Source organism: Enhydra lutris, unplaced genomic scaffold, assembly GCF_002288905.1.
Source record: "Enhydra lutris kenyoni isolate GAN:26980312 unplaced genomic scaffold, ASM228890v2 scaffoldscaffold57, whole genome shotgun sequence".
Taxonomy (NCBI): Eukaryota; Metazoa; Chordata; class Mammalia; order Carnivora; family Mustelidae; genus Enhydra; species Enhydra lutris.
In genome coordinates this window covers 8,224,621-8,238,122 of record NW_019154141.1, presented here as the reverse complement: position 1 = coordinate 8,238,122, position 13,502 = coordinate 8,224,621, and the positions used below count along the sequence as shown (strand labels likewise).

The window sequence follows — 13,502 nt, the reverse complement described above, 5'->3', positions numbered from 1 at the left end:
TGAATCATGTCAACAGAACCCTCCCAAATCTTTGCCCCAAATTCTGCCTCAAAATCTGCTCTACCAGCTCAGAGCGCAGACTCTCCTCTTCATCAGGGGTTAGGAAAAAGATGACACCGGCCTGCAGCTGGCAGATAGAGCTTGCCAGAGCTTGACTGAGCCCTAAGGGGCTTGATTTGTCACCCAAAGGAATGACAAAGCCACATCGAAGCTCCTTCATGCCCATATTTTCCTTCTAATATAATTTTCCCTTAGCTCACAGTTTCCTAACCTGGAGACCTTGAACCCTCTGAAGTCATGGGCAAAATTCTGCATCACTGTGAATTTTTCTAGGGAAAGGATCCATTTGTTTCTGTGTCTCAAAGGTATCTATGACCCAGAAAGATCCGTGGATTTAAGCTGCTGACTGTGCAACTTCATCTGGGGACCAAAGGAACTCTTCCTTGGCTGGGTCTTTCCCGGGTCAAAAACTTACTTCTACGTAACCTACCTGAGGTCTCTGGGTTGGCAGAGGTGGTACTAAATGTGTCATTTAGTGGCAATCGTGAGGAATATTTATGCAGTTTAAACTTACTTCCGAGTGGGCTTGATCAGCACCAGGACTGCTGTTTTTCAGCAAAGACAGAGCCCAAAATAAAATACCATCTGGCCAGAAGTAAAGGTCAGGCCCAGACACATTTAGAGAGCCGTGCTAACTTTCCTGGCTTTGAGAGGGAGCACGACTTGGGAAAGAGGTCTGGAGTCTGGCACTTTACTCAGCAGAGATATTGTGGCCCCCAGACTGTGAGGCTGGGTGGGCTCCTGAAGTACACTTTAAGTTCCTTACTCATTTCAAGATAATAGAGGTTTACATGACAAACCAGCTACAAGAGCTCACATTGTCCCAAACCAGTTTCTGGATTATCACCGAGAATGGCTAACAACCGGCTAACAACGAGGGCAACACCAAGGAAAAAGTAAACAGGAACACTCACTGAGTCCCCAGGTACGGTGAGTCATACGGCCAAGGTCACAGCTCAGGTATGTTATTGTTCTCATGTTATATGCTTTAAACCAAGTTATTTTTCACTTAGGATATAATGATACAAAACTTCTAAATCAAGACATGTGAGGAACCGGAAACCTCTTATGTGGAAAACGATACCTTTATTTTGCTGAGTTTCATTTGGATTTTCTTAGACACCAGATCAGACCAATATTTCTCTCCTAAGAAGTCCCAAAACATTCTTCCCAGCAAGGCATTCACCCAGGCTTCCCGTTCTTCCTCCTCAGAGGGCGAGGCCTCTGGCAACTGGCAGAAGAAAGGAACCAAAATTAGCTGGAAAGCAACTGGAGAACAAGACAGGTGCTTATTTTTACAAAGTCACTGAAGGTCCCTCCCCACAGAGAGGGGCGCCCACGGCAGTTGTATTCCTTCCCTACAAATTACCAGTCTCATGTTATGTCAGTGATAGAAAAAGGGAGAAACAAAAGCCATCACCCCAGATAAAAACTCCTCTTTGTTTTCTTTTCTTGCCAATCGTCCTGTGATGGAGCTAGTATTTCACACGATTAGCTCAATCAGATTGCCCTGCCTCCCAAATGAGCGTGGTACCCACTTCTGATTCATGGCACCTCTGATCAAAAGTCTGCCTCTCTTTCTTCCAGCTGACAGTCCCTGGACATCAAGTGTCAGGCTGGTCCTCCCGGGGCAGCCCCAAAGTCTCCTGTGGCCAGGACTCTTACGGTCGGCTGTGAACTCACAGCCCTCCGGGGCAAGGGGCAGGGGCTACTCAAAAATACAGGTGCCTGGGCCCTACACCCAGAGACACTCATTTAAGTGGGTATCAAAATTCCCAGAAGCGCTCTCACAGATGCAATGAACAGGTGAGGCTGAGAACTGCAGCCTCGGATTAGAGAGAACCTGTTCACAGGAATTCTGTGAAAATTCCTGTAGCTGTTCTCCCCAGTCCCAGCCCGGTGACATCCCCCGGGGCCTCCCCTCCACCGGGGACAATCTGTCTTAAACATCTAGCACGGCCAGTGTGAGCAAACCTACGTTAGTCTCTGATTTCCCAGGTTACTCATCAGATGAGGGATTCTTGCCTGGAGAGGGCCCCAAGGGGTGAAGCAGGAGACAGGAGTGGGCAGTGATGGCCGCTGAGGGTGGGGCAAGCCAGCTGGCGGCTCGGGGAATGCTTGCTGACCGCCACCGTGGGTCACTGCTGCCGCCGCTGACCCCGTGCCAGGCCCTGCGAGAACACCGCTTCCCAGGCTGCTGGTTTCCATCTTATGATACCCCCAGAAAGACGGAACCGTGACTTCTATTTTAGGGATGAGGAAATGGGACTTGGAACCATGCAGTGTCCTGCCTGAGGCCCCTGGTTCATCAGCACAGCCTGACTCAGAGCCTCCTTCTCCCTGATCTCCACCTGCTCTGTCCTGAGGGAGGAAGGAGGTGGCGGTGGGATAGGCACCTGGTGTGACAGACCTTTCCTTATGCTGAGGTCTCTAATTAGACTTAGTCCTCACAGAAACAATTAGCCTTGGAAAGCAAGGACCCCAAAAAAAAAAACAACCCCAAAAAACCAAAAAACCCAACAAACCCAGAAAAGCAGAAATCAACGAACTGTTTACCCTTTCTCTTCCTTCTGTGGTTCGTACAAATGCATCTACCCTGCCCTCATGGGCTGCCTGCAGCTGTAACACATATCAGACACCCTTGTCATCTCCACACTTTGTAAGCGTGTGCTCATGCCTGCGCGATCTCTGGTGGGCAGCCATGTGCCCAGGCCAGGGGAACTGTACCCAGGTGGCCTGGTGCTCATGGACTTGACCCTCGGAGATTTGATGACTTCCGAGTACCCCAAAGGTCTATGGCACACTCCCGTGTGTGATTTTTCTGAAGCCTGGAGTTTGGGGGTCGGAAGTGGTCGCTGAGCTTGCACCGAGGCTCCTGGACTGCCCAGCACCCACCTGTCCACTAGTCTTCTCAGAGCATGCGCCGTCTCTCCCTTTGGGGGTCTGGGAGTTTGCCTGTGGCTTTTAATCTAACGTTACCCCGTGTAAGAGGAGATATTTTATGTTCTAGGAGTCCTTCAAGTTCAGGTATTTTCACAGGTCTCCCTTATGAATGTTGGGGAGTCTCTTTAAAAAAAAAATTAAACTCCGGTTTAAAAAACAATACATGTTGGTCATTCCATTTCAGAAGACATGGCTCTCCCTCACTCATTTCAATGGCTATACAGCACCTCTGTGCTCCCTAGTGCTGTACTATCTTTTGATATTAACCAAGACTTTTAAGATTTTATTTTTAAGCAATGTCTACACCCAACGTGCAGCTCAAAGTCACAACCCTGAGATCAAGAGTCACATGCTTCCCCCCGATGCAGCCCGCCAGGCGCCCCTCACCCAAACGCTTCTACCACCAGGTCCCGGATGCAAGAGCAGATGTCTGGGATCATTGGGCACTTGGTCATGCCACAGGCAGTACGTGTTTCTCAGACTCACTTTTCTCTCTGCCTGAACATCTGCGCCCCACCCTCCGAGGGGATGTGGTCTAGCGTTTCTGAGGTTATAGTCTTTGAGTCACATCTGATGGTCTACACAATCTTCTGAGTAAACACCCATCCAAGGACAATGCTCTCCTCCCCCAGGTAGTTCAGTAGTGCCAAGCTGTGGCCACACAAAGCAGCGTGTGTCTTGCTTTGATCTGGAGGTAACCCAAGAAAATCGGTCACTTTCCCCTCTCAAGAGTCTACCCTCTATTAACCTTTCTTTACAAACCCAGATATTCACAGCAAGCAGGCTGAGCACAAAATAGCAAGAAACAAAGGCTATTTCACAATTTATGTCCAAGCCAAAGACATATGATGTGGAAACACATTTCTGAAATAACTGACAAGCAGGTTGTTTTTTCTTTTCAACAGTTCCTTCTACAGGCTTCTCTCCACAGACTCGTTGGGAACAAAGAAAAACCCAAGAGCAGCAGAACACTGACAATGCATCAAAGCAGCTTTATGAATAAAATCTGGATTCACTGGGCTACTAGAAAGAACTCACTTCCAATGAGTGTCATAAAAATTTGAGAGCTTAAAGAATAAATATGCCTGTGTTTCCTAACACTGCCATTTGCCTGCAGGAAGGAATGTGAGAAGAATATTCATTTCATCATTTCAACTATATAGATCCGTTTAGATAGGGTACCTTTCTCAAAATGACTTCCAAAAAAAGGTGTAGAGAGTCTGACAGCCTGAAGCTGAAGGAGACTATTATGACTGTCTGAGTAGCTCTTGGGATATAGTTTAGGAAAAGCTAACCTCCAGAGGAAAGTACAAATTTACTTAATTTTTTGGTGTAATCTTTCCTGCAACAAATGTGGTACCAGGGTTCCACAAAAGGACTGCTGGGTCCAGGAGAAGGCACAACGGAAGACCCTTCCCCCAGGTCTGTTACCTGTTTCCCCAATTATAAAAACAGTACATATTTATTGCAAGAAATACCCATAATCCCACTATCCAAATATAATACATAAAACATTTTCCTCTATTTACATCAGTCTTTTTTCAATGTATACATACAGAACTTGAAAAAAAATAAAATTGGATCACATTAACATAGTTTTGTATTTTTTTTACAGCTTTATGGAAATATAGTTCATATAACACACAATTCACCCATTTAAAGAGTATAATCTATGGTTTTTATCATATTCACAGAGTTGTGAAGCCGCCATCATCAACTTTAGAACATTTGAATTACCCCCCCCAAAGAAACCTTGTATCCCTTAGCAGTTACCTGCCATTCTTCCCCAACTCCGTCCCTGCCACCACCGTCCCCACCACCCCCACCACCAGGTGCCTACCAGCCCCAGGCAAACTAATTTATCTCTGAAAATGCACCTATTCTAGACATTTCATATAAATGGAATCATACAGGGCGCCTGGGTGGCTCAGTGGGCCTCTGCCTTCAGCTCAGGTCATGATCTCAGGGTCCTGGGATCGAGCCCCGAATCAGGCTTTCTGCTCAGCATGGAGCCTGCTTCTCCCTCTCTCTGCCTGCCTCTCTGCCTACTTGTGATCTCTCTCTCTGTCAAATAAATAAATAAAATCTTTTTAAAAAAATGGAATCATACCATATGTATTCTTTTGGGACTGACTTCTCTCATAAGCATAATGTTCTCAAGATTTAGCCGTGCTGTAGCAGGTGTTGGCACACTATTCCTTTTCATCGCAGAATAACATTCTATCGTGTGGATATACCACACTTTATCCACTCATGACGGACGTTTCAGTAGCTTCCACTTTTGACTACTGTATGAATAATGCCGCCATGAACATTTGTGTACAAATTTTTGGGCAGAAGTAGGTTTTCACTTCTCTTGGCCGGACACCTACAGGGGGAGCTGCTAGATCGTATAGCTGTGTTTACTTTGAGGAACAACCAAACTGTTCTCCACGGCAGCGGCATCATTCTGCCTTCCCACCACCAACACACAAAGCTTTCTCCACATCCTAATACTTGCTATTACCTCTTTTATTCTAGCCATCCTAGTAGTTGTGAAGTGGTATCTCATTACAGTTTTGATTGCATTTCCTGGATGAGTAACGACTGAGTATCTTTTCTAGGCTTATGGACTGACCATCTGTAGGTCTTCTTTGGAGAAATGTCTGTTCAAATCCTTTGTCCATTTCTTTTTTTTTTTTTTTTTTTAAGATTTTATTTATTTATTTGACACAGAGGGAGAGAGAGAGAGTGCGTGCATAAGCAGGGGGAGTGGCGCTCAGAGGGAGGGAAGCAGGCTCCCCGCTAAGCAGGGAGCCCAATGACGGGCTTGATCCTAGGGTCCTGGGATCGTGACTAGAGCTGAAGGCAGACACTTAACGGACTGAGCCACACAGGTGCTCCCCTTTGCCCATTTCTTAATTGGGTCATTTACCTTTTTGTTATTCAGTTTTAAGAATCCTTTGTTTATTCTAAGTACTAGTATATAAGATAAATGATTTGCAGAAATTTTCTCCCATTTTGCGGGTTGTCTTTTCACTATCTTAATGGTATTGTATGTAGTACAAAAGTTTTTCATTTTGATGAAATCTATTTTATCTTTTTTTTTTTTAAGATTTTATTCATTTATTTGACAGAGAGAGATCACAAGTAGGCAGAGAGGCAGGCAGAGAGAGAGAGAGAGGGAGAAGCAGGCTCCCTGCCGAGCAGAGAGCCCGACGTGGGGCTCGATCCCAGGACCCTGGGACCACGACCTGAGCCGAAGGCAGAGGCTTTAACCCACTGAGCCACCCAGGCTCCCCTATTTTATCTTTTTTTAATTTTTTTGGTTGCATGTACTTTTGGGTGTCTTAACTAAGAAAGCTTTACCTAAGCTCAAACCTACATTTTCTTCTAAGAGTTTTATAGTTTTAGCTCCTACACTGAGGTCTATGATCCTTTTGAGTTAATTTTTGTGTATAGTATGAGGTAGGGGTCCAACTTCATTCTTTTGCCATGTGGATACCAGTTGTTCCAGCACCACTTGTTGAAGACTATTCTCTCCCTCCCACTCCCTGCTCCTTGAATTGCCTTGGCACTCTATTCTGGATCCTTTCTAAAATGTTAGCTTAAATTGGCTCTATGGCTTCATATTTTTTACTCACTGTACGAGGAGCACTTTCCAAGTCTACTTTTAAATGTTTGAAAAGGTGACTTTGCTCAGGAAAGGGGAAGCCTTGGAAAACCACTCCGCCCATTAAGATTTCCTGGTTTCTATTTGATTCCTATTTGCTTTCTTAGGGTTCTCATGTTCTGATAACAGCAAACAGGGAGTAATATCTCATGATCCAGTTTATGGCTAACAAGATAATTAGTACAACTAGAAATAATGAAGACAGAACTCTCCAAACCTGGGAAGCCTACATAATCTCTAAACATTTAGGATCTTCGCTGGATAAAGAGCATGGGAAGTGTGTGGCACAATCTGAGTATCAGGGTCTTGCACCTGCCTGGGGCACAGACACAGCCCAGCCCCACCGATGGTCCTCTCTCCTAGCCAGGCCACTTCGGAACTAGCAACCTCCCTGGCCTCATACTCCTGAGCAAATCTGCAGGCAGCCTGTGCGGTCTCCCTTCCTGAGGTGACCACACTAGGGGTAATACTATGCCACCTTTAGACATTTTTAAAAAGAGAGTCTCCTCTTTTAAAAAAAATTTATTTTATTTAAATTCAATTAGTTAACATATAGTGTTTGAAACTTAGAGTGTTTTAAACTTTCGAACATATATGTTTGAAACTTATAGTTTCAAAAGAGAGTCTCCTTATTTTCTTATTTTCTAAATTACTATTAAAATCTCCTCTTCTAACCAAGAAGACTACCTTGACAAGACAATAAAGCTCTGGTCTCTTCCGCCAGCCTCACGGTCTCTCAACTATTCTGAAGGGTGAGAAAATGGTGCCAATACCATAGGGGTTTGGTGATTCGGAGGCTTGCACAGCCCGTGGCGGTGGGACAAAGCAGGCACAAGGGCAAGTCAGGGCTCAGTGACTGGTCACTGAGCACTAAACATCTGGAGAATCAGGCCCTTCCTCCAAAATATTGATTTTATAATTCCAATTTTGAGCTCCAAAAGTGCTTTCAATATGCAGAATCCCCTGAATATGTTTTTAATTATTATAAGTAAGAATAATCACCAAAATTACTTCAGCATTGTTTAACACAAACCTCATCTGCATTTACTAATTACATCCTGGGTGTTTTTAACATCCGTTTGGCTCCTGTGCACCAGTAGCCCCATTCTCGTCCAAACCTAGTTTAGCACTGGGTGACATGCGAGAAAGGAGGCCCAGTGGGCAGAAGTTGCCATTAGACTTGGAGCCCTCAGGGTAAGCGATGCTTTGACCATGGCCTACAAGAGGCAGCAGCAGGGGGAGAGAGGGGAGAGGAGAAGCTGAGACAAAGGCTAGAGCTGTGTCCCAAGCTCCCTCTGGGGGAGCTCTGGCTGGTGGCCGACACTGACGGTGGGACAGTGTCACTTGAAGAGATGTCAGAGGTTCATTTGTGTCTCTGAGCCCTTTGAGTTTCTCTTGGACTTATGATATCAGAGGTGATATGGACTCTAAGAAATAACCTGGCCTAGTCTTTGGCAGGAAGGATGAACACTACTGACCACATCCAAAGGGTCCACATTTGGTGACCCTGTGGGGAAACAGACACTCTTACTACTGGTGGGAATGAACACTGGTGCAACCCTTACAGAAGGGAATGTGATAATACCTAACAAATACCTAACCTTGAAGATATACTGCCAATGGCACAAAAATACAAGTTCACAAATTATTCACTGCAGCATTATTTGTAATTGCAAAATACTGGAAACCTATATGTCCATATGAAAGGAGAATTACTATACTATGAAACATCTGTACAATGGAGCAAGTTTGGCAGCTGTTTAAAAACAAGAGGAGGGAGAGGCCTCTATGAACTGATGTGGAGTGATTTCCAGAATGTACTAGGAAGCGAAAAAAGTAATGTTCAAAAGAGGATCCATAATATGCTATCATTTGACTGAGGCAGAAGGGAAAATAAAGGCAGAAAGGATAAACCAGAGACTAAGGAGACTGGCTTACTTCAGAGGCGTGAGTGGGAATGGCATGGAAGAATAGAAGAAATAGGGCGGGAGAGACAGCCCTTTTCTGAGAACGTCTTTGTCCAGCTTTGATCTCTGCAACCACATTAATGTTTCACATGCACAAAACATAACAAGTTAAAAATGGAGGGAGAATGTCCTCGTGTGTTCAAACAGCAAAGTTAATAAGAAATAAAATTAATTAAAAACTGCCTTAAAGCGTGAAGAGTAATCAAAGTAGCGGAGGAAACTGTAGCAGATATTCCATTCCAAAAACAGTGCCACGATATTTCCCACCCCAAATGCTCTTCCAAGAATTTGCTACTTTTTCAGCAAGGAGAACCTCTGCCCCTCCCCGAACCTGGGAAGGTATGCTGACTGCTCCAATAGAGCCTGACGGAAGTGACGTCACTTTACTTCCGAGACTAGGTCATAAAAGGTGCTACGGTGGCCGCCTGGCCCTTTCTCGAGGGAGACTTTGCCGAAGGAAGCCCAGGCCACATGGAGAAGTGAGCTCCCAGCCAGCAACCAGCATCTATCTGTGTGCCGGCCACGGGAGTGAGGCATCGTGGGAGCAGCTCCTCCAGCCCCCCCAACCCCACCCCACGGAGCCACCTCAGCTGACACTGTATGGAGCAGACAGAAGCCTTTACTGCCAAGCCTGGTCAAGTTACAAACGGGTAAGCAAAATGAGTAGCTGGTAGGGTTTTAGGCCACCACTTCTGGGGCTGTTATGCAGTAATAGTAAACTACAATAAATGCCCGTACCTTAGTCAAGACCGTCTCAAGAAGCAGACCACCCCTGAGAGCCAGGACACGGCCTACACATGCTTCAGGCCACGTGGATGAAGGAGCCCAGCACCAGACCTCAGGCACCTTCTTCCGAAGCCCCCTTTCGAAGCACAGGGTTCTGGCTTTCTGGTTTCCTAGCCCACACAGACTAGAATGGTTACGTTTAGGGTAGGGGTGGGGGAGGGGGATAAGCACTCAAGGAGAAGCAACTAGAAGGACATATAGCAACAGCAGCCAGCTGACAACGGAGAGAAACTATGCAGAATCTGCAGCCTGGGGTGAAAGGCCTCTGACCTCAAGCAGGCCTGCATGACCGACAGCCTGAATTTCTGTTTGTTTTGTTAAGTCCTTAAATTATCAAGATTAAATCCTCTCTGTCTACTCTGCCTAAGGGGGTCAGGAAATGCAATGTGGTTTTTAAAGATTTTCATCAGACTTAGAAAAGGAAAAACATGTTTTGGTGCTTAAAGAGGTAAATGCCAAGGACTCAGAAAGGACGTTTGCACTAGAGAAGCCCCCGGGGTGACAGGAATGCTGGGTCGAGGGGCTGGGTTATGGGCCACTGGGGCCTCCGAGCGCCTCCTGGGGCTTCCAGAAACTCCAGCGTTGACACGACAAGCACATGCAACACACACTGAGGACATGATGTTCTAAAACATGGTTTTGTTTTCATATTTTTAACTTAAGGAACTCTTTTAAAGAGCAAGCATTTCATGAAATACACTGGTCTACACAGCTCCTCCTGACTTCCCTCAATGTGATGAGAGTCCAGACAGCTGACAACCCAGGGAGAAAAGGGGTTAGGGGTAGGGGGGTTCACGGGTGGTAAACAGGACATTCCCAGAATAGTTTGGTATTACCCAACTCCAGCCTAGAGGAAGGCCTACTTCCCACCCTAGTTGGTAACTTAGGTCAGAAGGTGGAGGCAGTGGGGGAGGGGCCAGCAGAGCCAGAGGGTCTCTTTGGGCCTGACCAAGTCTGCTGGATGAGGGTTCGGGACCTCCTCCCCACTGGAGAGGATCAACGGAATGAATCAAAGCCCACAACGGGTTAATAGCACAAGGAAGAAACCCAGGGCTTCCCATTAAGAGCAGAGGTACGGCCACTGGAAGAGGCCAGACACTCCAGTAGGGAACTGGCTTTGTATGCATGGGCTGGCCGGGTGCTAAGAGGACGAGTGCGGTAGCGGCAGGCAGCCTGACGGCCAGCACAGCTTCCGAATGCCCACCAAAATGTCTGTGGTGGCAGCTGGGGGCCTGCGAGTGTCATCTGGCTTTACACATGCCACCACTTGGCAACTGTGAAATTAAGCTACTCAACCCGTGTGAACCTGCTTCTCCACTGACAGAGTGGAGAGAAGAGCATCTCGTCTGCAAGGCTGCTGAAGGGGGCAGGGGCATTCTGTTACAGGGCCTCACGGAGGCTGGCACATGGCAGCTTAGTTATCTCACTGCAGATGATGCTGAGTCCACGGCCAGCTGGTTACGCTGTGGGAAGAAGGCTCGTGGCAAATCTTCAAAAGCCCTGGGCATTGCTAATGAGTCTGAGAATTGGAGAATACAAAGGTAACTCGGGAATCAGGCCTCTATTACTAATGATTCTGAGAACTTTCCCACTGACTGCCCACTTGCTCAGGTCAAAGGTTAGGAGTGCTCTCTGGCCCCTCTGGCTCTCTCCCGCCCCACACATAATTCACCAGCAGATCCAGCCGCTCCCCTCCGACACAGATCCCGAGCCGTTCTCACCACCTGCTGCTGACCCTCATCACAGCCCCATCGCCCACGGCCGGAAGCGCCCCCCACCCCCTCTTCCTCCTGCCCACTCTCCATAGACAGTCACTTTTAGACTTAAATAGATCAACGTGACTCCCTGCTCAAAACCCTCCCAGTGCTTCCCCTCTTCCTCAGAACTGACCCATGAGGCCCCGATCTCTGTCCCCCGCTCACTGTCACCACACCGGCCTCATCATGGTTCCTTGTATACTCCAACCACATCCCTGCCTTGGGGCCTTGGCACTTGCTGGTCCCCTCACCTGGAAGGCTCCTCTCACACCCCCACACCCCCTACGGCTCACTTCCTCACTTTGGTCAAATCTCTGTGCAAACGTCACCTCCTCAAGGAGGTCCTCCTTGACCACCACTCTAAAACAGCAGTCTGGCCACCTTTCACCCTCTCTTACTTGGCTTTAATCCTTGCCACCACCAGCTGTTTTGTTTCTTTCTGTCTCCCTGTTGAGAGCACAAGCTCCCTGAGGGCAAGGCCCCTTGTCTGTTTTGTTCATTACTGTGTCCCCAGTGCCTAAGGCAGGGCCTGGTACACAGGAAGCACTCGAAGTGCTTCTGTAGGCAGAAACAAGTTTGAGTAGAAAAGCAGAAAAGCCGCAGCCCAGGCAGCCAGCTTTACCTTCTTCCCAGTCGTGGGGCTGCTCTCCGCACTCTGCACTGGGCTCCTTTGGGGGCTTCGGTTTTCTTGGGGGACACACCTGGCCATGTACACATTGTAGTCCAGAAGCATCTTCTGCCGCACGCCGCCCACCAGCTCCTTCTGCTTCGGCTGGGACATGATCTCCTCCACGCTGCCTTTGCTGCTGCTGCGGCTGTGGGTCAGGTGCCCCGAGGGGCTGCTGTGCCTGCTGTGCGAGGGCAGGACCCCTACAGCGGAAAGGGGCCAGCTGTTAGGACGCAAAGTCAATGGAACACCGAACAAACTTCAGCAGGCTAAGTCGACAACCAACGAAAATGCTGACAAACGATTGTTTAAGAAAATAAGGTTATAGGGGCTCCTGGGTGGCTCAGTGGGTTAAAGCTTCCGCCTTCGGCTCGCGTCATGGTCCCAGCGTCCTGGGATCAAGCCCCGCATTGGGCTCTCTGCTCGACGGGGAGCCTGCTTCCTCCTCTCTCTCTGCCTGCCTCTCTGCCTACTTGTGATCTCTGTCTGTCAAATAAATAAATAAAAATCTTTTTAAAAAAAAATTAAAAAAAAAAAAAGAAAGAGAAAATAAGGTTATATTATAAAGGTACTTCCTATCCTGAAAAATACCTTCCCTTCTAATAATAGCTCTTTTTTTAGAATAGTTTTTAGTCTTCTCTAAGACAATTCAGAGGAACTGAAAGCCATGAAGTTCGTGTGGTAAGTACCTTTTTTTTTTTCCTGGTGATCACTTAGGGTCAAATACGGAGCTGCCACACCCCCAGACAAATGGAAAGCAGGCAGAAAGCTAACTGTTCACCCACAGCTCACAGCAATTCCAGACCTGTCATCTTTCATTCAAAAAACATTTTTATCAAGCACTTTCTCTGGGCCAATTCCACATGAAAAGAAGAATGAGACATAATCCCTGCCCTTGAATTTGGGCACCTAGGCAAATAAATCACAGCTCTGTAAAACAACCATTGTAACTGAAGCGTGACTGAAGGGCTTTCAGGGCCGAAAGGAGGAGGTGCTCTCTCTGCCCAAGAGAGCCCCAGGACTGACTTCCACAGGTTGTGTCCTCCGGGCTGCCTCTCAGAGAAACAGCTGGCATTTTCCTGGTGCAGGTGGGGGAAGAACATTCTAGGTAGAGGGAGGAACATATGCAAAAAGCGATGACAGGGGAACACTGGATATCTGGTTCAGTGAAGGCCCAAGTGGGCTACATGGGGCAGAAGGGACAGGAAATGAGCAGAGGCTCATTCATCAGTACAAATTTTGGGAGTCAGGAGACCAGAGGACTCTGCATTTCTGTGGTGATCTGGGGCTTGGAGAACCTTGTTCGGGGCCAGGAGCTTGAGAACACTAGCCTGATATGCTGTCCTGACTCACCCGCCTGCTTATCCTCACCAGGGTTCTCCTGATGTTTCTCTCAGAGGAGTCACAGTATGTGCAAATAAATATAACCCTAAGGAAACAGTGATGGCAAAAAACCCCATACATCTGCAAGCTGTTCCCTCACGGGTTAAATGATCCAGTATAAAGGGTTACAACGATCGGCCTAAAAGGTGAATGGGTCCTGAGAACACTCCTCAGGTGGCACAGGGTCATCGGTTCGGGGTGGGCTTCCTTCCTTCCTACCTGGAAATCTCTGTCCGTTCTCCTATGGACCCTTTAAAATCACCGGAGCATCTACCACACATGTCATT

At 47.3% G+C, this 13,502-nt stretch overlaps 1 protein-coding gene across 3 annotated transcripts in view; it reads right to left on the bottom strand.

The window, feature by feature from the left end:
* Nucleotides 1-13,502, bottom strand: part of LOC111158124 (testis expressed 2) — a 58,385-nt gene that overhangs the window by 24,658 nt on the left and 20,225 nt on the right. For all 3 annotated transcript variants that reach the window (XR_002641337.1, XM_022519992.1, XM_022519991.1), the window contains exons 4-5: nt 11,788-12,035; nt 1,145-1,291 (exon numbers count right to left, since the gene is read on the bottom strand). Coding sequence is in view for 2 of the 3 variants with exons in the window: in XM_022519992.1 (XP_022375700.1) it covers nt 1,145-1,291; nt 11,788-12,035 (395 nt within the window). In the remaining variant the exon portion in view is untranslated. The remainder of the gene's footprint in view (nt 1-1,144; nt 1,292-11,787; nt 12,036-13,502) is intronic.